General features: G+C 43.3%; 1 protein-coding gene across 2 annotated transcripts in view; it reads right to left on the bottom strand.

Moving 5' to 3' along the window:
* LOC126188128 (ubiquinone biosynthesis protein COQ4 homolog, mitochondrial) overlaps positions 1–24,333 on the bottom strand; it is a 104,045-nt gene that overhangs the window by 34,529 nt on the left and 45,183 nt on the right. For both annotated transcript variants that reach the window (XM_049929610.1, XM_049929619.1), the window contains 2 exons: positions 13,374–13,689; positions 5,130–5,232 (listed from right to left, as the gene is read on the bottom strand). In XM_049929610.1, the coding sequence (XP_049785567.1) occupies positions 5,130–5,232; positions 13,374–13,689 (419 nt within the window). The remainder of the gene's footprint in view (positions 1–5,129; positions 5,233–13,373; positions 13,690–24,333) is intronic.

Genomic DNA, 24,333 nt, shown 5'->3' with positions numbered 1-24,333 from the left:
TATTTTCTTCCTTTTTGTCTGTATTCCATTCTTGCCATGATTTCTTCTTTTCTTTTACTTTTTCCTTCACCTGCCTAATTCCACCATGGTGCCACCTTATCTTTTGTTCTTTCAGGCATTCTGCCACAGGTGTTCTCTTCTGAGCTTACAAATGCTTCGTTGAACTTACCTCATTCCTCTTCTACATAAAGTGCTTGGGATTTTAAGCTTAAATAATTCCTTGAATTTTCTTATACCTTCCTGTCTTTTAGCTTCCACACTTCTATTTTTTCTGCCTTTATTCCTTCCATTTTACCCATCCTCATTTTTGCTACTATTTCTTGATAGTCCCCATCAAAACCTTCTCCTCAGAAGACAGTTACATCAGTTAACTGTCTATGATTTCACCTTTCCATCAGAAAGTAGTCAGTGACTGTCCTTGTCTTTCTCTCTCCTCAAGCATACCTTGTCATCTTTGGGGCACTTTTTCCCCCTGAAGCACATGTTGCCCACACTCAAGCCATTTCTATCACAAAACAAGGCCAATTTTTCTCCTTCCTCATTTTTCTTTCCCCATATTCCTATGGACCAATGATCTCTTCCTTCTCTTGTTTTTCATTTCCCATATGTGTATTTAAGTCATTCATCAGTATCACTTCCACAATATATTCTTTGCATTTATGTAAACTGATAACATTTTTTCTACAAAATCAAAGGGGAGCAGGCAGGTTCAGTTTATCCCTAACTATAACACTAGAAGAAAGGGCAGTTACTTCAGACATAGAACTAAATTAAAAAATAACAGATTCTGGTTGACAAATGAATTATCCGATATGGTTTAACAAGCTCTCAGTTATTATAAGAACATATGACGCAAAATTATTCAGAATAAAAATAAAATTCTTTCTGGCAAGAAAAAGATAGTATTTACTATCCAAATTTTAAACAGCAGGACTGCTCATTCATTCTTACAGGACATGTAAATTCTTTTATCTCAGTACAAAATTAGTTTTTTAAATGTGTGATATCACTTAGTTGTACAAACCTTTTTGTTATGAGTAGATTTACTATTATTAGTGATGTTATGTTCAATATATTAAAAAAAGCTAAGCAACTTATTGTTAAATTAGTTTTTTAAATGTATGATATCAGTTAGTTGTATAAACCTGTTTGTTATGAGTAGGTTTACTATTATTAGTGATGTTATGTTCAATATATTAAAAAAAACTAAGCAACTTCCTATAAAGTACTATAAGTTTACTGTACACTTATGTTTGAAATTTTCAAAAGTCATCTGTTTAATGATGACGTGTTCAAAAAGGTACATAAATAAATGACCAAACTGTGAAAGGAGGTGCAGCATTCATGAATGAGGGAAACAACACTCTACAATTGATGTGCCCAGGTAGAAATGAACAACTATACTTTTACTAAGTCTGATACGTAGCGTACAACAACGCCTTTTCTTTAGACATCAATACACACTACTTTGTTAAAGCTGAAAGTAAAATAGATAAGTTGCACTGGAATGTTCTGACAAAAAAAAAGTCCATAAAGCTGTAGTTGGTGGGGAGTAGTAGACCACTTGAGGACGGATTGAAGATAGAGTCCAACATGGTAGTGGGCTTGAGGACAGTGAAGATGAACTCCAGTACAGTGAAGATGAACTCCAGTGAGGTGGGAGCTTGAGGACAACTGAGTACAGGTCCAGCAAGGCAGTAGCTCAAGAGTGGACTCCAGCTGATGGACTGCTGAGTGTATCTGCCATAAATTAGGAATTAGCACATGACCCGAGTAGGAACTCCAATTGATGGGCTGCTACTCACTGCCGGCATTAGTCTGGAGTGTGCACTGGCTGCAGAGCAGTCGGGAGCAACCTAAATATCTACCATGAGGAGGGATACCAGAGTGCTCCTGGGGCATGTTGACTTGCAGTGCCGTGATGCTGCGATGCTTATGCCTCTGGCGGCAAGGCTGGCATCACATGATACAGTGGCACCTGCTGGAGGTTCAGTTGAAAACAACCTGGCATATGGCTGTTGTTGTGGATTGTTTTCCTTTGATCTCCAGAGGAAGTGTCGTTAGTTGGCCAGAGCATCAGCAGTCTATGTTACATGACTGTGTGGTTGGTTGCTGTGTCACAGGTGGTAGCATGTGGTACAGCATATCTCCATATGTGACAAAGAGATGTGGAGCCATCTTGGAGGTGAAGTGGCATTGGAAGGGAAGAGGTGCCCCAGGGTAGGTCAGCAGATCCTGGGACAGGTGCTCTTAATGGCTTAAGTTTGAACCCAGGGAGTGACAGCCAAAGACAGGCAGCTCTGATGTACTCACAACAAACAGGTCTGGCTCAGATGAGTACTGGTAGTAGCAAACCTGTGGTGTTGTCTAGTAATGTCAATCTGCCACCTAATAGTGGCATAACACTGTGTCGCCAAGTTTTACACAAAAATTTGTAAGAGTGTACAACTGGAGGACCAAGAAAGTCCTGTTAATGGCCTGAGTAGGATGTCCAGATGAGAAACAGCTGCAGCCTTACACAACACAAAATGACCCTGAGCCAACGGCTGGAGGAGGCTTGGAGAGGTGACCCAGAGAGTGAAGGTCAGTAGAATGATAGGAGGCTGGGACAGAGCCGAGGAGCCTGGCAGAGCTGAGGCTGGTGCTGGTGGCATACTGGTACCTGCGGGCCTAGTGCCGATGGCAAAAAAAGGAAGGAGGAAGATTATGGTTTAACATCACATCGGCACTGAGGTCATTAGAGATGGAGCACAAGCTCAGATTGTATCAAGGATGGGGGAGGAAATTGGCCATGTCCTTTCAAAGAAACCATCCAAACGGAGTGATTCAGGGAAAGCACAGAAAACGCAAGTCTGGATCACCAGGTGTGGATTCAAATTGTCGTCCCCTCAAATGTGAGTCCATGTGGCTAACCATTGTACCACCTCACGTGGTTTTGATGGGGGTGCCACTGACTGGTTCAGTGTTGCTGCCCTGGAAGGGACTGGTGCTGCCAAAAGTTAAGGAAATAGCATGAAAGCATGAATTCCGGGCCACCTGGATCCCTCCATCCACCACCACCTTCTCTGAACTACTCAAATGGGACTTATCCTTTGAGTCTGTAACCATCTTCACTTCAGTCAGCGGTAACCCACAGTCTCTGCACCCTCCACCCAAAATCTTCATGTTACTCTGTTCTGTCACCTCCTCCCAATTCCTGTCTCCCCCTCCCAATTCATGTTCCCATCTCACATTCAGCATGCACTGCTCCTCACTGGCTCCAATAAATGTGCATCACTTGCCTAGCCTGTGCATCAGACAGACTTCCCTCCTGTGTTCATAGGTGGCAAACCAGCTGCCAAGGGCTGGTGTGTGTGTGTGTGTGTGTGTGTGTGTGTGTGCGCGTGTGTGTACTCTAGCTCAAAAAAGAATTATACCAAAAGCTAGTAAATTTTATTTCCTCAATGTTTCTGCTTTTTGGTGAGTGGTGTCATTTACTCCAAAGTATTTACATTCTACCAGAACTTGCCTACAAAATTGTACCATATACTTTTAATCTTACTATTTGCATTATTTATTGTCAGGATATGCTCACTAATGAACATTTTAATGACTTTTGTTACAATAAAAACCTATTTTTTGTGGTATGCAAGTAATGTTGTATCTTGGCTTATTCTGGTTTTTATATAAATTTCCATCTTCCTCTTACAATAGGTTCCGATTCATTTAATTATCTATGGATAACTTGATTTTTAATGGACTTTCTGGATAACTTTTTAAGAAAGCTACTTGCAAATACTGCCACATATTCATTATGGAGTGAAATGAATCTAACATTAGCATCTCTTTTTTATATATACCTCATCCTATACCATCTCATTGAACTTACTCTTAAAACAGTCTATCCTGTTCTCAATAATAAGCCTCATTGCTTTGCATGAACCTTGCTCCAGGCTGTATATTGCTATATTGTCTGTTTTCACTAATTGTGTAACATGTTCAGATAGTCCATTAACACAGGATACCAATCAATTGTTTCAGCCTGAGCACTGCCTATAGATATGTCTTCAATCAGGGTCCTGCTATCTTGCTACATGAGTCGGAAAATTAACTACTGAAACATCCAAATAATGTTTCCAGTTCATTTTTCGTTTCTGTATCTTTTAAGACCTCTACATAGAAATCTCCACAAACTGCTAACTTTTATTCTTGTCTGACAGGTAGCTCAGTAATGCAACTAGATCTCTCATAAATATCTGAAAGTTTCCTAGAGGGGATATGTGGACTGTTAAAATTATTCTGCAGTAACAATTCACAAGCACATGCCTCTAGGTTCTGATCATTGTCCACCTCTGTAGCTCATTGTTCAGCATGGTTGACAGTCATGAAGGTAGCCTGGGTTTGATTCTTGGCCAGGTTGGAAATTTTATCCTCTCAGAGGCTGGATGGTGTTTTGTCCTCGTCACCATTTCACCATCATCTATCACTTAATGTAATTGTATCTTCATTGATTTCATCCTGATCAATCCACTAATTTAATTTCAGTGAGTCAAATTGAATTGACATAACTCCCTGTGGCAGGGTAGGCCATGGTTTTCTATCCTACCCATTCTATTTCCACATGCCCCTTGGGAGACCCTCTGGCTATACTTTTCAAAGATTATAGGTGGAAGCATAAGTGGTAATGAAAGTTTGAGTAAGTGCTGAGAAACTGATCAGGTAGCATAATGGTTGACATAAAGGTAGCAAAACATATTTACTACATTGTAGGTTCAGTCTAATTGGTTTTCACTACTACCATTTCAATGGCTTTAGCCATATTAATCCATTCATTTCATTTCAGTGAATCAAATTAAGTTGGTTACATTCCTATGTAAGAGTAAGCCATAGCGCTCCAACAAATTCATTTCTGATGTTACTCCCACCTACCCCATGCGAGACACACTGTTGCAGTGGTTTGAATTGTGGGTGGAAACATTAGAATCAACAAAGTTCATGTCCAGACAAAAGCAAGCTCAAATAGCATATGGTTAAGGCACCTACTTGTGTAAAGCGGGAAATCCAGGTTCAGGTCCAAGTTTAGCAAGAATTTTCATACAGACTTATATATTACATGCTCAGTGTTATCTTTTATAATACATTGTACTCACATTCTTGTCAAGGAAGTCAGTGTAGATTCTTCCCAGACTTCCTTCTGGTAGTTCCCTCAACTTTTGAAGATCAACAGTTCCAGAATTAATTCGAGGCTTTTCCCTGGAAATTTAAGACATTACATTCACAAATTTTAATTTGCTTAAAATGTGAACTGGACTTGGCACAGAGTAACTTTGATTGATGGCTTCAGTGAAATAATATAACTAAACTAATTTTATTTTGTCTTCGATGTCATATCAAAATCAACATCAATCAGGTGACAATGTGTCATATGTAGGCTTGGAAAATTATATTTACTGAGTAGTATTTAGATGTACCACTCTTCATTCAATAAAAAGTGTCCTAGTGGTGAGATAATATAAGGCTGGTAGGTATGCCATATTGTAGTGGCATCATCTAATACCACTGTGGAAACCGAACAGCTGGTGCCACATTACTCTCGGCTGCTAATGTGCCACCACGTAGTGGACTCTGGTCAGCAGAAGCAGCCTCTGATGGGACCACACGATGGTGTGGCATATAAGCCAGCTGAGGGCTGGTCTCAGTCAGCTGTGATGCAATCTGGGGAGCGTATGGCGAATATGTTCCTGGTTCATCATAGTTGTTAATATCATGGATTCTACCGTCATAGGCAGAACTTCGGGGCAGAGTTGGATTGAACTTTGCTTTGGAATATGTGCTGTTTCCAAGGAACGTACTGTTTATATATCTTATAAATACACTGGGGCTATCCCCACAAGCTGATGTACATCTCATCTTTAAAAAGTGGTGTCGACACGGTATCTGTAACACATGCATATCAAATCATGAACATTTTTTAAATTAAGTGAGAGAGTGGGTATTTCAATCATGGAGGAATTCACCTAGTAACAAACGTCACACAAGGATATCAGGAGCTTACAACAGACTGATTACAGGCAGTGCAGAGTTAGTGAGTACAATAGGACCATCTCTTGCACTTTACAAGCTTTCCACCATTCACTGAACAAGATGAAGAGAGGAACACTTACACACACAACTACAGTTATATTTCTTGGCTTGGCAAATTCCTATGTTGTTGTCAGGAAACCTGAACTGTATCAATTAATACAGAGCCAATAACAGATCCAACTTGAGTTGACTAGAATATTTTATTTATTATAAGACCATTTTTGATAAAAATTTTAAGATCTTTTTTGATAAAAGGCATGTTATTGCACCCAGTGCAATAAGTCACAGCTGCAAAATACTAACGTGAATTCTGTACAGACAAATGGAAACACTGGTAGAAGCCGACCTTGGGGATGATCAGTTTGGATTCCGTAGAAATATGGGAACACATGAGGCAATACTGACCCTACGACTTATCTTAGAAGCTAGATTAAGGAAAGGCAAACCTACGTTTCTAGCATTTGTAGACTTGGAGAAAGCTTTTGACAATGTTGACTGGAATACTCTCTTTCAAATTCTACAGGTGGCAGCGGTAAAATACAGGGAGCGAAAGGCTATTTACAATTTGTACAGAAACCAGATAGCAGTTATAAGAGTCGAGGGACATGAAAGGGAAGCAGTTGTTGGGAAGGGAGTGAGACAGGGTTGTAGCCTCTCCCCGATGTTGTTCAATCTGTATATTGAGCAAGCAGTAAAGGAAACAAAAGAAAAATTTGGAGTAGGTATTAAAATCCATGGAGAAGAAATAAAAACTTTGAGATTCGCCGATGACAGTGTAATTCTGTCAGAGAAAGCAAAGGACTTGGAAGAGCAGTTGAACGGAATGGACAATGTCTTGAAGGGAGGATATAAAATGAACATCAACAAAAGCAAAACGAGGATAATCGAATGTAGTCGAATTAAGTTGGGTGATGCTGAGGGAATTAGATTAGGAAATGAGACACTTAAAGTAGTAAAGGAGTTTTGCTATTTGGGGAGCAAAGTAACTGATGATGGTCGAAGTAGAGAGGATATAAAATGTAGACTGGCAATAACAAGGAAAGCGTTTCTGAAGAAGAGAAATTTGTTAACATCGAGTATAGATCTAAATGTCAGGAAATCGTTTCTGAAAGTATTTGTATGGAGTGTAGCCATGTATGGAAGTGAATCATGGACAATAAATAGTTTGGACAAGAAGAGAATAGAAGCCTTTCAAATGTGGTGCTACAGAAGAATTCTGAAGATTAGATGGGTAGATCATATAACTAATGAGGAGGTATTGAATAGGGTTGGGGAGAAGATGAGTTTGTGGCACAACTTGACAAGAAGAAGGGATCGGTTGGTAGGACATGTTCTGAGGCATCGAGGGATCACCAATTTAGTATTGGAGGGCAGCGTGGAGGGTAAAAATCGTAGAGGGAGACCAAGAGATGAATACAGCAAACAGATTCAGAAGTATGTAGGCTGCAGTACGTATTGGGAGATGAAGAAGCTTGCACAGGATAGAGTAGCATGGAGAGCTGCATCAAACCAGTCTCAGGACTGAAGACCACAACAACAACAACATTGCACCCAGATTAGAATTTTGGCATCTGAAAAAGGCCCCCAATCAGTCTCATGCAGACTAGGCTGCCAACTTACATGGATTAAGTATGAACTGCAGTTTTAAATGTTTGTGGAGGTAGAATTAGACTCTCTAATCAAGAACACTATAGTTCATTTTACCCCAAACCTGGAAATGAGGAAGCACATATTGAGGAAATCAATAATGTAAATAGTTCAAGCTTATAAGACTGCCCACACAACTCAGGGTTTGTTTATAATGGAAGAAGATGTTGGGGCAGTCAACTCTCAGGCATCGCCAGGCAGGATGCCATGTCACCTCTGGTGGGGCTCACACCTGCTCCATGGCTTAGATGACCCCATAAAAAACCACACCTGTTGCAGTGGATGACAATTTTAGCAGCAGTGCCTTAACTAGCCATAAACATTGTTTCCTTTGCTACACGTACATATTGTGTCCCCATTACCCCATTAGTGGGCAAGATGCCACAGGTGCAGGAAAAAGGACTCTTGCAAGAAATATGTTGTAACAGTTCCAACACAGATACGTCCCTAACTATGGAACTATACCAAGTGAGTGATAAATCTATGAAAGTGCAGATTACTCAGAATGCCAGTAAATGTATATGGATGCCTTAATTGGCAAACACTGTGTGAGGTTACTCTTGGGTCCCTTGACTATTTCCATGATTTTGGGTTTACAGTTTGTGAAACAGTGCACCACACTCCCCTGATAACATTCTGCAAATCTAATGGTATCTTGAAAATTTGGGGTCATTCAAAGTAAAGGTCAATGCACAGGTGGAAGTGGAAACTTACCCCTACCACGCCCAAATGAACTTGCACTTGATTCAGTAAAATTGACCTCACACCAAGAGGCATATTTTGAAACTCTATTGTATGCAGCACCACAGGCTTATTTAGTGTTAAATATGCCGTACCTTTATCATTATAATCAGTTACCCCTTGCAATCTCCTCAACCACTGCCGTATTTCAGCATTTTAGGGATCACGTATTACAAAATATTCCCAACTGTACTGCATACCTTAATGACCCTTTGGTCTCAGGTGAAACTCAAAACAATCACTTCCACAACCTTGATCTTTCATGACAGATGCTGGCAGAGAAAGGACTTACATGAATCCTGCACAAGTGTTCTTTCAAGCAACCACATATTGACATATACAGGGTTGTTGAAATCTTCGACAAATGGACTTCCATAAATGCAAGACTCTGTCTCGGCCACCATCTGTAAAGAAATGATGTCAAATACCACACCTCACACCCTCTGTGGTTTTGTAGCAACTGAAGGTCAGGACCTAGCAGAAAGGCTTCATGGCTGCCCAAAACCACATGGACATGCTGCTCCTGCTGCTGGTGCATGTTATCACCTAGGCTTCTCCTTCCCAGGTGGGCATTCCAGCACAGGCTGTGAGATCAGACGCCACCCAGTGTGGATCTGTGGGACAATCACCATCTGCCACAGGTCCCATTATGTTTACCATGGCTTCCATCCATAGATCTCAAAAGTGCTGCCAATATTTACTTTGCTTCCACAGTTCTGATCAGTGGTTGCTGGTTTCTCCGCTGCTGGTGACCCCCCATTCCCAAGGCTACTTGTTCAACTTCCAAGGTGCATGGTTCTGACTTAGCCTTCTGCAGTGATGCCTATGGATATTGGTTCCCTGTCTTTCTTGGTGGTGGATCCACTGGACTGCATGCCATCTATATTATTATACTCAGCTGTCACTACAGTGAGGGAAGGGGATGTGTTGGTTCATCCTGCCATCACTATGGAAACTGAATAGCTGTCACAACATTACTGTTGATCACTGTGGTGCTATTCAGAGGGTGCTGGTGATCAGGAGTGGCCTCTGGTGAGACCACACCAGAATCCAGCATATAAGCAAGCCCAGGACTGGTCGAAGTTATGATGCGATCTGTAGAGTGCATGGCGAGTATGCTACCAGTTCACCTTATGTGGTCTCTATTATATTGTCATGGGTGGAACTCTGAGATGGCACAGACTGGACTTTGCACTGAAATAAAGGCTTACATTTGCTTGCACTGTTTCCAAAGAGCATGCTGTATACATCTCTTGCTGTAAGTAAAGTGGGGCAAGTCCCCACGACCTTGTATCTCTCCTTTACAAAACATACAGAATGTGGAAACTCTCTTTCCTCTTCTTTTCTCCCTACAGTACATAAATTATAATATAAAAAAGGAATTACGAATAGAAGATAACTTTGTAAATAGTATAAAGTAACTTATAGAAACAGTGTTGAACACACTAACAGTATATTTTCTACTCTACTTACGAGTCAAATGTGTTTCATATCATATCAGTAGTGCACAATGTAATTTATGAAGAGCTTGTACACAACATTTCTACCTTAAGAACAATGGAAATTCCTGGATGGAATAATACATACACTTTGTATGTGTTTGGGCATCTGCGTGATTGTACATGTGCATGTGTTTACTTTTGCTAGAGAAAGGGCAAGAACTCGAAAGCTAGTGTAAATACTATTTTCTGTTGCCTGTTCCTATGCACCACACATCAGTCAGCTAAGGTGAGTAGTTGTCTTACATTTCTACCTTACTTTTATTTTCTTTCTCCCAGGGAAATTAATACCTCTGTGGATGTCTCATGTTTGCAAAAAGTTCCAAGTAACCCAACTAATCTTCAGCATTCATCTGCAGCAACATGTTTCCGAAACTTCTGTTTTCTTCTTATCTGAAGTGCTTAACACACACATTTCAGTCCTGTACATGGCTACACTTCAAACAAACACCATTAGTAAAAAATTTGAAACATTTAAATTTAGATTTGATGGCAACAAATTTCTCTTTTTCATAAATGCTTCTCTTGCTATTCCCATTCTGTCTTATATCTACACAACTTTGGCCATTGCAAAACTACCACTTTTAGTATCACATTTCCAAATATAATTCCCTTGTTTTACTGTGGTTGTATTTATTTTGTAACATTTTTATTCAAAACAAATCCATCCTGTCCCTCTGATCTAGTAAGACTCATTTTTCATTTTCTCCTGTATTTTATAGTGTCATCAGGATAACAGGAAATACAGCCTTGCAAGGTGAGTTAGGCAAGGTGTTTTCATCATACCAGAACTATTATCAGCAGCCCTAGAGGAAGTTTTCAGATACTTAAAACTGAAGGAACAAAGAAGAAATAATGTGTTGCTTTGTTGATGACATTGTGCTGTTTGCTTCTAATGCAACTCAGTTTCAACAACTGGAACAAAATAGAACAAGTTTGGAATTAGTACTAAGATCAACTGCAATAATTCTAAAATAGTATATAATCAATACACTAAACAGTAATTACCTCATAAACTGATGATGATGAGTTGTTATATTTAGGGTATTAGAAGACAATGACTGGATAGGGAATAAAAGAAGTATACCGAAGAGAAAAAATGACCTAGATAGCTTTTGATAAACTAAATAGAGTTTTCAAAATGAAGACTCCGGTGAGTTTGAAATATAAAGTTAACAAACAGTTACTATTGACAGTTTTGGCTTACAATAATGACACATGGACTTTTAATGTGAAAACCATTCAAAGACTGAGAGTCTCTCAGTGGCTGATGGCACGATGCTTATTGTAAATTACTTGAGGAACTGGAATGCAAACAAAGAAATAAGGAAAATGTACTTATGCGTGTAACACAAATTAAATGAAAAGTGTGCAGGATATGAGGCAGGCACATGGGTAATGGATGGACCAAAGAATATCTTTGCTGGTTTCTAAGCGATAACAAAAGCCTCAGCACCTGGAGATAACAGTCTCTCTCTCTCTCTCTCTCTCTCTCTCTCTCTCTCTCTCTCTCTCTGTGTATGTGTGTGTGTGTGTGTGTGTGTGTGTGTGTGTGTGTTTTCTACATCTCACAAAGGGCTTTGTCTGATACCTTAGTAATATCCAGCAGTCTACTGTTAAATGTGCCTCTCAGTACCTCTTTACACAATGAGTAACAATATACCTTAATACATACTGTTATTATTCCATCCTGTATTTTCCATTGTTTAAAGGTTCACATAAGGTGAATGCACACATTTGGAAATAATCAGTGGATATTGACATAGAATTACAGTTCTTTTTACAATAAAAGAGGAACAGTTGTGGAGAGACAGTAAAAGGTATTCCCTCTCATCCATAATCTGTGAAGACAGGTTACATCTAGTGCACTAAGGGAGTAAGGATGTGTAGAATAACGGAACCATAAGTGATTTAAATGGCTGAGCAGTGACATACACGTAGGCCCAACAGCACCCTCTTTTGTGTGACTGGATGCAATGCTCAGTTGGTGCGGACCCATTGTACAAAGTGGAGAAGTGTGACCAAGTGCTACTATGCCTCCAGCTTCTACAGGGCATACTGCTTCATCAGTGAGACATCAACATCATAGGATGGAATATTGGCATGTGAGTGGGGCAAAATGATTGGTCTCTGAGTGGAAAGTCTGTCATTCTGGGACATGGCAGCTCATACAGGGCACACTGATTCGTCAGTGAGGTATATGTGGAATCAGTGGAGAGAAGAGGGCCATACGCAGTACAGCGTACTGGACAACACACTTGACCACAATATGAGATGACTGCCATCTTGTTCACTTGGCCGTAACGGACAGAACAGCTTTGTCCACAGTGTTGGTATAATGTGTAGCTCTGCAGTCAGTACGGACATGTGTGCGTCAACAGTTTGACACTATTTTATGGAAAGTGGACAGGTGACGTGCATGCCATTGTGTCAGCTGCCACTGACCAGAACCCACCAACAGCATACACAGTAATGGGCATGTGTTCGTGAGCACTGGTTTGCTGAGTGGAAAAATGAAGTGTTTTCAGATGAGTTCCTCTTCAACTTGTCCTGTACTGTTGGCGACATACGCATTCAATGCCACCATGGTGAACGCAATTGGGAAAACTGTATTGTTGAGTGATATAACAGACAAATGACATGTGTGATGGTTTGGAGTGCCATTGCCTATAGTACGTGATCTTGTCTCCTGTGTTTTGAGGGTGATCTGAACAGCTACCACTGCATCAGGAAAGTTTTACAGCCTTAGGTATTGCCCCTGTTGCAGGCCATTCAACATGCCATATTTGAGCAGCACAACATCCGGCCACATACGGCAAGAAATGTGCAAGCCTTCTTCAAAGAACAACAGGTAACACTGCTCCCCTGGGCCTGCCTGTTTGCCTCGCAAGTCACCCATCCAACACATCTGGGATACGGCTGGTTGACAACTTGTTCTTTCAGGTCCTCCTGGAGGCACAGTTGATGCTTTGTGCACATGCCTACAAACTGCATGACAGATTATTCCCCAGCAGCATATTCAGGTACTCTTTGATTCCATAACACAGTATCTAGTAGGACTGATTGCAGCATGTGGTCCTGAATTTCCACAGTCACAGTGCATGTGCAGTTCTGTAATGCTAATCATTTGTGTGGTGTCATGTCCCTAATCACTGAAAGAAGTTTCATTGTGATCACATTTATCTGTCTTGGTATTTTACTTTTTCCAAACAGTAGTGTAAGTAACAAGTAAAATATTAACACCTTTTAAGAAATTTTCATATCCAATTATTTTCATTTTTGCTTCTTGTCTTTTGGTATGTTTTCTTAAGTCATCATTCTGACACATTTCTTTTTTCTGCTTCTCCACTGTACTCTTTCTCTTCTCTCTAGATATAAAGAACACATGAAACTAATGATAAGACATTGTGCGTTATCACTTACATTAAGATTTGTTTTCCTTCACCACTCTGTAGCATCTTCTGTTGCATATACTTAATTGGTCCCTCCCCTCCTGTTTCACCCAAAGTAGCAATCATGTCACCCCTTGAAGGATCCATGAGGGCAACAGCAGATGAACCAAAGAACAGTGCTATTTTTTGAAAAGTTGAAGTGGGAATGTGTGAAGAGGCATAGTCAGCTTCAAAGTTCTGTTGATGGCTTATGTTTATTAGAGCATCTGCCTCAAGTCTTCCTGTACTTTGTTGAAATGCATTAAACGAATTATGCAGACATCTGTGGCTGATGGAAGAGTCTGATCCTGTTGGAAAAAGTCAAACACATTCATAAAGAAAAGGACAGGTGAAAGCAACATTAAACTCAAGTAAACTCCAAGACATTCAACTTAACAGCTGAAGTGATGAAGTAATAACACTTGGTAAATAGCATTGTTTCTATTTGTAAATGAAAGCAATACAGAAAAATTCTACTTAATAGCTGGAAGCAGATTATCAAACACACACAAAGGTGTCAGAGTACTCAAATTTGGTACAAAGTTGTATGTAAGTGTTTGAGGGGAATGGGTGTTACAAGACAACAGGAAATTCACCCAGGATAGCACACCAATGGAGATGTAGTCACATAAAATAAATAGGGAATCAGATGTCAAACCAATTAATCATCCTCTCTCTCTCTTTCTCTCTCGCATATTTTTGCCTGACCGCTTTGATACAATATCGGACTACTGACCTATATCACAGGTGAATTCCTTTGTAAAAATTCTAGAATAAACCTGTTTTTATAACAGGCTCATAAATTTTATAAATAAATGTTCACCTCATGCCATCCAACAACATGGCTTGAAAAGTCTAAATCTACACAAACAGAAAGTTTTGAATTCTTAGACTATACTTTAAAATCTCTCAGTCAACATAAAATAGCTGCAGATATTTTCCCAGACCTTTCAAAAGTCTTCGATGTGCTGGATTACAAAATTCTGCTCAAAAAATTAGTAACACAGCTACAGTCAGAACACATCACTTCAGTGTCAGTTCAACACTCTGAATAAAACAAGTACCAATTCTTTTCTTTCCAGTGAATTACTAATAAAGCCTCGGGGCTCAATCATAGGACTGTTACTCTTCTTGATTCATGTGGATGACCTTGTAGACTACATGAGTCCCCCAAAAAGTGTCCTATTTGCCAGTGGTACAAGTATATTGCTCACTGGATCGTCCCCAGTAACCTTGCAGTCAACAGCAGAAGTTCCTACATGCAGACTTTCAGAATGGTTCATCAAAAACAACGTGTAGATTCTGACACTATATGTTACAACTTTCATTTATTTCCACCATGTAGCCAAATGTCTGTTCAAGCAAGGTTAAAAAATGACCCTCTAGAAAATGTAAGTGTGACAAAATTTTTGAGTCTGTAGGTTCAGCAGGATTCAAAACGAGACACACATGGAAATAACTTGTCAAAGAAACTCTCATCTGTGTGTTATGGTCTAAGAATATTGAATTCTATAACAACAAAAACAACAATACTGCTTGCATAATATGCACAGTTCTGTTCACTGAGAATTCAAAAAAGAGCTCTAAGAATAAACCGTGGCCTTAAAAAAATGGAATACTGAGCTTGTTGTTCTTAATGGTTATGCTTATTCAGTTATGACTACCCCTTGAAAAGAGGAAAATTACTGCAAAACAAGAATGTACACAACTACTGTGCCAGACAGCTATCAAATATACACCAAACATATCCCAGATCATCATCCTATCAGAAGTGCATAATTAACATTGGTGTTATTACATTACATTACAAGATACCACAAGAAATAAAAATTGCTACATATTCAATGTTAAAAATTAAACTAAAGGCATTTCTATTCTGTAAAAGAATTTATGACTTTGTAAAAACAAATTTTACTTAAACAATTACTGACAAACTTAGATTGTAAATATAGGTGCCTAATTTTAATTTGCCTAATTATTTCAATCCAGCTACAAACAGCTACTGAGAAATGTAGTTTATAAAAATGTGTACCTAATTACTTTTACTTCCATTTTACTGAAACTAAAAGTTACTAATCCTTATTTTGACCTGTGGCACCGATGAGGTTGACACCAGCATCGATCTGAGTATCGTCTTTGAACTAAACTAAGTTTATCTTTGGGTGAAACTTCCATGTTAGTTCTGTGTAAGCCTTTCTTGTGTAAAGAGGTGAATAAATGAACTACTGTAAAATTGGAGTGTTGTTTGGTGTAACCGACCCGAATCTCTCCCTCACTGATGACCCCGAGTTGTAACGTCTTCCGTTTTCATCGTTTTGCTGTGTCCGTGACCTCCGTGTCGGTTATTTTCGCGTGTATTACATCGACACAGCATTTGAACAATGACTTAACGCCTAATGCTGGATTTTGTGATCGACATGCATCATGTTGCGGGCGATGCACACCCGCCAGAACTGCAACACGATGCCTCTCACTCGATGATTACGCCTATTTCGCCAGACGTTTTCGAGCCTGCAACAATAAGCGAGGTTAGAAGTGTGCATGACTCCGGCTATCAAAGGTCAATCCGGACACACCCGCAATGTGTTGAACTTCCGAAACTGCAATCGACACATTACGGTGTCTCACCCTCACCCGCGTCGGCCTTCCACGTCGCGACAAATCGCACTCAACCGCAACATGTCACCTTCATGCTGCCACCCGAACAGCCCCACATCCCCTGGAGGCACACTCTTCTGGAATACTACAGCAACAACAGCTTGATTCTGGCAGTGCCCTGACGAACTCAACTCAGCCTGTTCTTCCAAACATTCTAAATTGTGGACGAAGTGTTCAACCATTACCATCTCGATGAGTCAACCAGGTTCCTGTGCCTCATCACCCACCTGCACGACCAGGAGGACTTGATTGCAGACCTGGTCGACTCCTGGGACTCATCTACCCGGTACACTCTAGCCAAAGAGACAGTTCTACATCGGCTTGCATGCTCAACTGAGGCAGCAATATGGCAAGTGGTCCACGTCGACCAACTAGGCAACGACAAACCTTCCCAGCTCTTGAGATGGCTATGTGCCCTTGTTAGTGCTGATCTATTCTCTGACACAGCTCTCCTCGCCATCTGGTCAGATAAACTATCTCCTCACATCCGCTTAGCTCTGGCTCAAAGGCCTCCTGAACTTGTCGAGCAAAGAATGACGATTGCTGACAAGCTACACGATGCATCACTGCTCCATTTCGCCAGCCACTGCCTACCTGACAAGTCTCAGGTTCAGGCTCATCGCCCTGCAGCCAGACGCGGCCGGGACCGTACTGTGCCGACTGTTCCGCTCGCCCCGGGAAGCAGTAAACAAGCAACTGGGACATCACCGGTTCTTCCCACGGTCACGCCCCCTCCTGCAACAAAATCTGCTGTGGCCACCGAACCTCGGCCACTGCCACTGGCAACGAACTATCCGCAAGAAATGCAACCGCACTACCCTTACTGTTACTTCCACACACGGTTTGGTGAGGCGGCACGGAACTGCAGACCACCCTGCTACTTCCCAAATGCCAATCGCAGGAAGTTTCGGGTGCTGCCTCCTGTGCACAACATGACAGGCATCCCCCCAGTGCTCCATTCTGTCCGGGAACGAACGGATAATTGTGGACGACTTTACATTAAAGACATTTCATTGGGATACCTTTTCTAGTGGACACAGGTGCCCACGTCCTTAGCGTCATCGAACATCCGCCCTTATCATACTTCACTGCAAGCCGTGAATTCAACTAAACTACAATGCTCGGGTTCAACCTCACACGTCGTCTCACTCTCCACAAATTGCAAACTCAAGTGGACTTTTTTAGTGTGCGAAATTGATGAACCTATGCTACACATTGACTTCTTGTGACACCACAAACTTTCACCGGACCTAGTGTGAAACACTGTGTTTCACCATCCGTCCAAGACTCACTTCCCCTGTGCTCTGTCGAGCAACCTACACCGTGACACATCGGTCTGGGCTCATCTCATCCGTACATGCTTGTCTCTCTTGATGATGTTACAAGAAACCACGCATAAGTGCCTTGTCAAGCTTAAGCACGTCACTTGCCTATGCAAGGAAAACTTCGAGCTCTCCCTCCGGCTCCATGAAACACAGCTCCAGCTCTCCAATGCAACAAAGGAATTACAGGCACTACAGCAAGGACAAAGCAAGGTCAGTAAGTGTGCCGAATCTGCTTGCAATCCCAGCAATTGAGCTTCCGTGTGTTTACCTCCCGCTACCCCTCGCAACTGTACTATCAAGACTGCCATAACGTGTACTGACAGTTCCGCAGGACCACACCCTCCTAACACGGCAGAATTTGACACTTGGTCGGACACAAGTGTGCATGCGCGACAAGTGTCACGTGTTCCCGAACTGACAGCTCCTACCCCGCCCCTCATGGACAGTACCTCAAACAATGCAACTTTGGCTCCTGCACGCCACCGTGCGACCGCCACTGGCAACACAAACAGTGCACTCCCACCAAGCATTTCACCTGCAACCGTGCTGCCACAGGCTGCACCCTCGGACAATGGACTCACTAACGCTTCATGAGCTCTACCGAGCTCACCCGACCACAGTGCCATTGCTTCAGGCCGGCGGCCATCTTGTCACGTTGACTCCTGGGACACTTCACCACCTCAGCTCCCGTCGGATCCGCCGAGTGGCTCCGAACACCACGACCACACCTCGCCTGCCCCGCCCGCCACACATCGTAAACAAACTGCCTCCCGTGCCATCGGCAACATTTCCGTCATCACCAACGGCACGCTTCACAAGCTTCACCTCACGCCAGGTCCCCCGATCTCCAGTAAACCACGTCGACTTTGTCCCCAGTGCCTCTCCGACCTTAAAAAACAGATTTCTGAACTACTAAGCTACGGCGTCATTGAACCCTCTGCCAGTAGCTGGTCTACGCCCATCCACTGACACTCAAGAAAGACGGGTCGTGGCGCATGTGCAGAGACTACCATCGACTAAACACGCAAACAATTATGGACACCTACCCCATACCAAACATTGCCGACTTTACCAGTTCCCTCGCAGGTGTGACCACATTCTCTGTCATTGATTGCAAACGGGCCTACCACCAGATCCCCATGGCACCTGAAGACATCGAGAAGACAGCAATCACCAACCCGATCGGGTTATTTCAGTTTCGATTCATGGCCTTTGGTCTGAAAAACGCAACCCAGACCTGGCAATGCTTCATCAATGAAGTGCTATTCGAACTAAAATTCTGCTTTGCATATCTTGATGACATTCTTGTGTTCAGCTCCTCGAGGACAACATTCGACATGTGCAAACTGTTATGAACACTCTCGCAGCAGCAGGCATCGAGACCAACCAGGACAAATTGCAGCTACATCAACCTGCTGTCACTTTTCTTAATTTTCGGGTCTCTGCCGACGGCATCTCACCGCACACTGAGAAAGTACAAACAATACTAAACCTATCCAGACCTTTGTCATTCAAAGAGCTTCGGCGCTTTCTGGGAACGGTTAATTATTATCACCGACATCTACCTTGGGTTGTGGAGATTCAGGCTCCACTGACGGATGCCTTGGCAGGCACCAAGACTTCTGGATCTCGGCCTGTTCCATGGACCCCTGCTATGACTGCCTCTTTCACTGCCCTCAAAAATCTTCTTGCCAAGGCCTGCACATCGCGCATCCTCATCCCAATGCGCAGCTTTTCATCACGACACACGTGAACGATACTGCCATCGGCACTGTCCTTAGCCAGACAGTCGACCGCCAAACTTCGCCTCTGCAGTTCTTCTCGCACAAGCTCACCGATGCACAATGGAAATATTCCGCGTTTGACAGGGAGCTGCTCGCGGTCTACGAAGCTATCAAGCATTTTAAGACTGACATTGAGGGACGCCCTTTATATGTTTTAACAGACCACAAAGCCCTGGCTGCAGCCATTACAAACCCGCCAGCTGACCCGCCTCCTCTCTGCTTCAGATACATGGACTTCATATCTCAGTTCACTACCGATGTCAGACACAGAAACATAAAGGGTGCTGACAATATAGTTGCTGATTTCCTTTCACGAGTCGATGCCGTTCTTTCACTGTTAGACCTCTCTGAACTACCTAACCTCCAACCCACCGACGAGGACACACAAAACCTGATTTCAGACTCTACCTCTTCACTACACTTCGTCCACACCACCTTCCCTGGCATTTCTGGTGAGATCTGGTGCGACGACAGTACGGGCACGTTACGCCCCCTCATCCCAACCATGCTCCATCGAGCTGTCTTCAATGTACTGCATAATTTAGCCCACCCTGGTGTTCGTGCGTGCGGAGCACTTTATGTGGAGAAATGTCAACAAGGACTGCCAGCAATGGGCACGCTCCTGTGTCACGTGCCAATGCTGCAAAGTACACAAGCACACTTCACTCCCCCCTCGGCTCCTTTTCGATCCCTCCTGGGCGTTTCCAGCATATTCATATTGACATTGTCGGCCCTCTCCCCCCCTCTAATGGCGTTCGTTATGTTCTCTCGTCTATCGACCGAACGACTCGCTGGGTCGAGGCTGTCCCCCTCCCCAATATCATGGCAGAAACTGTTGCTCGAGCTTTCGTCGAGTCATGGGTATCGCGTTTCGGATGTCCAGCTATCATCACAACTAACCAGGGCTGACAATTAGAGTCGGCCCTGTTCAACGAGATTTGTAACATTTGCACCATCCGGCGCATTCATACCACAGCATATCACCTGCAAAGTAACAGGCTAGTTGAGCGCTGTCACCGCACTTTCAAGGCAGCTCTTCGATGCCGCAACTCTTTATGGATGGAGGCCCTTCCTCTTTGTGCTACTCAGCATTCATGTGATCTATAAGGAAGACCTCAAAGGCACAATAGCTGAGTTCGTATACGGCCAGAACATTGTTCTCCCTGGCGAACTTGTGAGCCCTTCTGCTTCTCTCCCTCAGTCTGACTTACCTTCCTTCGTGGATCGCGTCAGATGCCACTTCATCAACCTCCACATCCCTCCGCCTGCCAGCCATTCCCACCCTAAGGTTCACGTCCTGAAATCTCTGGACAACTGCGAGTACGTCATGCTCCAAGATGACACTGTCCGTGCTCCCCTCCAACCTCCATATACCGGCCCATACCAAGTTCTCAGGCGCTCAGCCAACACCTATGATATCCAGATAAAAGATTCAGCTGTTACAGTCTCTCTCAACAGACTTAAGCCTGCTCATGTCGAGCCCACTTCCACCCCCCCTTCAGGCCATGACCACGTCACTTGTTGTCGTGGTGCACGACGCTCCGACCACTCTCACTCAGTCGAGTGACTTCTGGATCCAATCGTCGAGCTCTTCTCTGACCTCACCCTCTACTCCGGTCTCACGCACTCCATTGAGTGATACATGCTCCCCACATCGAGCTTACCTACGATCATGCCCTTGCCGCCAGGCCCTTCACCGGTCCCTTCGACCTCTCCCCCGTCGCCTGCCTCGCCCTGTTGAGGTTTCTCATGCCCCCCCCCCCCCCCCCCCCCATCTTGAACGTGCCCTCGCTCAAGGCGTTTGTGCCTGTCCCCCCCGACCAGCACGCCCAGTACGACGCCTGGCGCACTTCAACGACTTCCAGGTTCGGTGGCCGAATCTTCCTTCACGACATCTACTGACACAGCTCCCCGACGACGCTGTTGAGCTGACCGTGGTCTGGCTCCCGCGGACCACCCCTGCCATAGTCACGTCACCCCCCCCACCCCCCGGCCTGTCAAGGGTACTCCTACTCCGTACTGCAGGGGAGGGGGGGGGGGGGGGCTATGTGGCACGAGCTGAATATTTATCCTCACATGTTTTGTTACATCAAGTTACATAGTGCTTTCAGTAAAATGGACAGAGCAAGAGCATTGTTTTGTCAGGTGGGTGTATATGGGGGTGGGGGATGTGATCTATTAAAGTTACTTTTCACTCTACAGTCACTACAGCATACCAGAAGCAGTAAAGTGGTTGAAGGTTCTCTGTCCTTGACAAAATTACAAAAATTATTTTGTATAAACGCTACACATGAAATAATTGAGTTTAGGGCATAAATGGTCCATAGTTCAGAAATCAATAATTACTTACACTTAGCTTTGTAAATTTAGTTGATTTATGTAATACTGTATTGTATATAAATACTTCATCTATTTTTAATTTACAAAGAACTGCTAATGAAGCGTACAGTTAGAACTTATGCTAATTTTGTTTATGTTCAGTGCAGCAAAGGAAAAATTTGCCTCCTTTCTACGATACCATCAATATTCATTTTTGTGTTGTGGATGAGCCAGCCATGCTAATTATAGTGCTCCAAGGAGCAATAATAAATGAACTTTATTTATTCTCAGTAATGGAATTCAACCAAATAGCCATTCACAGTTGTCTCAGTCCTACTAGATTCTAGTCCCCCAATCACTGACATGGAAGAGTCCTGACAAAGGAAACATCTGTGTGGCCATAACAGTGGACACTCCAGGTAAAAGGTCTCAGTGAGGTGGAAGCTTATAGCCAGTCAGAGGTAGCATGGTTGTTGCTGAGAGATACCTCCATCAAATGGACTGGAGATGCAGCCAGTGGGATCTGGCAGTGGTGGCAACTTGCATACAGATGGCCTGCAAGTGCAGATGACTTCAGGCCAAGAATGGAGGAATCGAACAAGATGTGGAATGAAGACTCAGGATGTGGCTTGGAGCAAAGACGTGAGTGGCTGCTATGGAGAACTTGAACGAGGCATGGAGCAATGATGTCAATGGCCAGTGTAACTTGGATCAGAAGTGGAGACAAGATTTGAATGTGACTCTGAGCGAAGAACTGTGATGAAGGAAGCTCCAAGTGAGGTACCAGTGACAACACTTGGTGCTTGGTCCAGAGCAACTGATCATGGTTGGCAAGGCAGCCTTCTTTATAGCAGACTGGTGATAGAATACTGCGAAAGAAAGTACTTACTGCACAAAAGTGAGCAGTACAAATAATTGTGGTATTCACCTGTGGACATCATGTAGGTATTTCTTCAAGGAGCTAAACATTTTAACTGTGCCATCACAATACACATTTTTGCTAATGACATGTCAAAGCTGTCAGTGACTCTGAGAGGAGTTCAATATGCTCACTCAACTGAGCATAATGTAGGGAGATAGGCTTGTGTATGTGAGTGTGTGTGTGTTCCTGCTTGTGTGCATGTTTTTTAAGCTTGGAAAAGGAATTTCATTCCGAAAGGTAGCAAAGATTTGTACCTTTTGTTTGTGTACCTATCGATGATGCAGTGCTTCTGCCTTTTGGTGAGTCATCCCCTTTATTCCTAAATAATTCATAATTCTCAACCAGAACTTTCCGTACATTATAATGTGTTCATTAATGTTAATGGTAATCATGTATACATATCCTGTAAACTAACTCATTCCAAACCATTTCTATAAAATAATCATTCAAATTATCTGTAGAACACCTAACTAACTGACTGGCTGGCACGTGATTTGTGGAAGACGAATTGGTGCCTGTGATGATGATGTTAATTGCGGTGACTCTCGTGGTGAAGCTAGAGCCATGTGTTACCATGGTGGCTGCCGGGTGATGTGGTTGATAACAAACACGATGTGCTTATGTTGGAGTCGTACTGTTTATCCTGTCTTCCATAGTGGCTTTGTCAACAGCCTGGAGAAGCAACAGCCCACCGTACACATCTGTGTTGCATAGCAGTGGACACCAGGGAATACAATACCCCTCCCCTCCTGGAAAAGAGGTGGTGAAATGCACTTGAAAGTGAAGCAGCTGCTGCCCAGAAGAGGCACCATGGACTTCGGCAGGCATTGGCAGCCTATGAGAGGTTGACGTTCGATCAATGGCGATCACCCGAGATGGGCTGATGAGACATCCCATGTGGCATTGATGTAGCCAATGGGGCAGGCCACCACAGCTGGGGACCTGAATACCACAGACAGGCAGGGTCATACTCAAGGAAGGCAAATCAGCCGCTGGAAGGCAGTGATGCAGACAAGAATAGGTGTGGCCCAGGGTTTCATCAGAACTTCCATGAGCATTCCATCATATGCTGGAGGAAAAGGAGAGGGCATGGGAGCGACTGCTCAAGCAAGGCTAATATGGCAGGGGGCAATAACTTACAAATGGAAAAGTAAAATGATGCAGAAAATGTGACAGTTTGCATCAACGGGCTGATAGAGGGCAGCATAGTGGCAGCAGTGGCGGCTGGTGACTTATTTGCACCCACTAACAGCATTGGGGGCAGCACAGATACAATCACCTACACAGGCACATGACCCAACTCCTTTGCAGCAAGCAACAAGGGTGGCTGCGAAGGAGCCGGCAGCAGGCGACAGGCTGGTGCGACATTGGTGACAGGCCATTGGGACGGGCTTGGCTGGAAGGTGATGGGCTAGTAGGACATCGGCAAGGAGCTGACAGGCTCAACCAGATAAGCATTGGGCCAGTGGGATATCAGCTGGGAAATGACAGGCTTGGGCAGATGTCAATACTCCAGTGGGACTTTCACAGGGTGCTGCTGGGCATGGTTGGAAGTGAGGGAACAGTGGAAGTTCAGTGGGGAACCAATGAGCTCAACCAGAAGCAACAGACTAATGGGATATCAACGAGGAACCAACAGGCATGGCCTGCTGTTGATGCTCCAGTGGGATGTCAGCAGGATGCTAACGTACTCAGCTGGCGATGGCTTTGCTTGTGGTGGCAAGTGGCATGCAGGTTAGCTTCTGTAGAAGTTTGATGTTCCATTGCATGCACTGTACTGGCAGCAGCGGTGCCAATACAGTCAGAGGCAGTGGATTCATACTGAAATGAGACACATGTATGTGGTGAGAGAGAAAAAAATCATTTGGAACTGTCCTAAGTAGTGCACCAAGATGGGTAGCTGCACTGGGTCAGATGGGTAGCTACACTGGGTCAGCACGGAAA

Source organism: Schistocerca cancellata, chromosome 1 (genome assembly GCF_023864275.1).
Source record: "Schistocerca cancellata isolate TAMUIC-IGC-003103 chromosome 1, iqSchCanc2.1, whole genome shotgun sequence".
In the NCBI taxonomy this organism is placed as follows: Eukaryota; Metazoa; Arthropoda; class Insecta; order Orthoptera; family Acrididae; genus Schistocerca; species Schistocerca cancellata.
The sequence above is the reverse complement of the archived record's forward strand: the minus strand, read 5'-3'. Positions and strand labels throughout refer to the sequence as shown.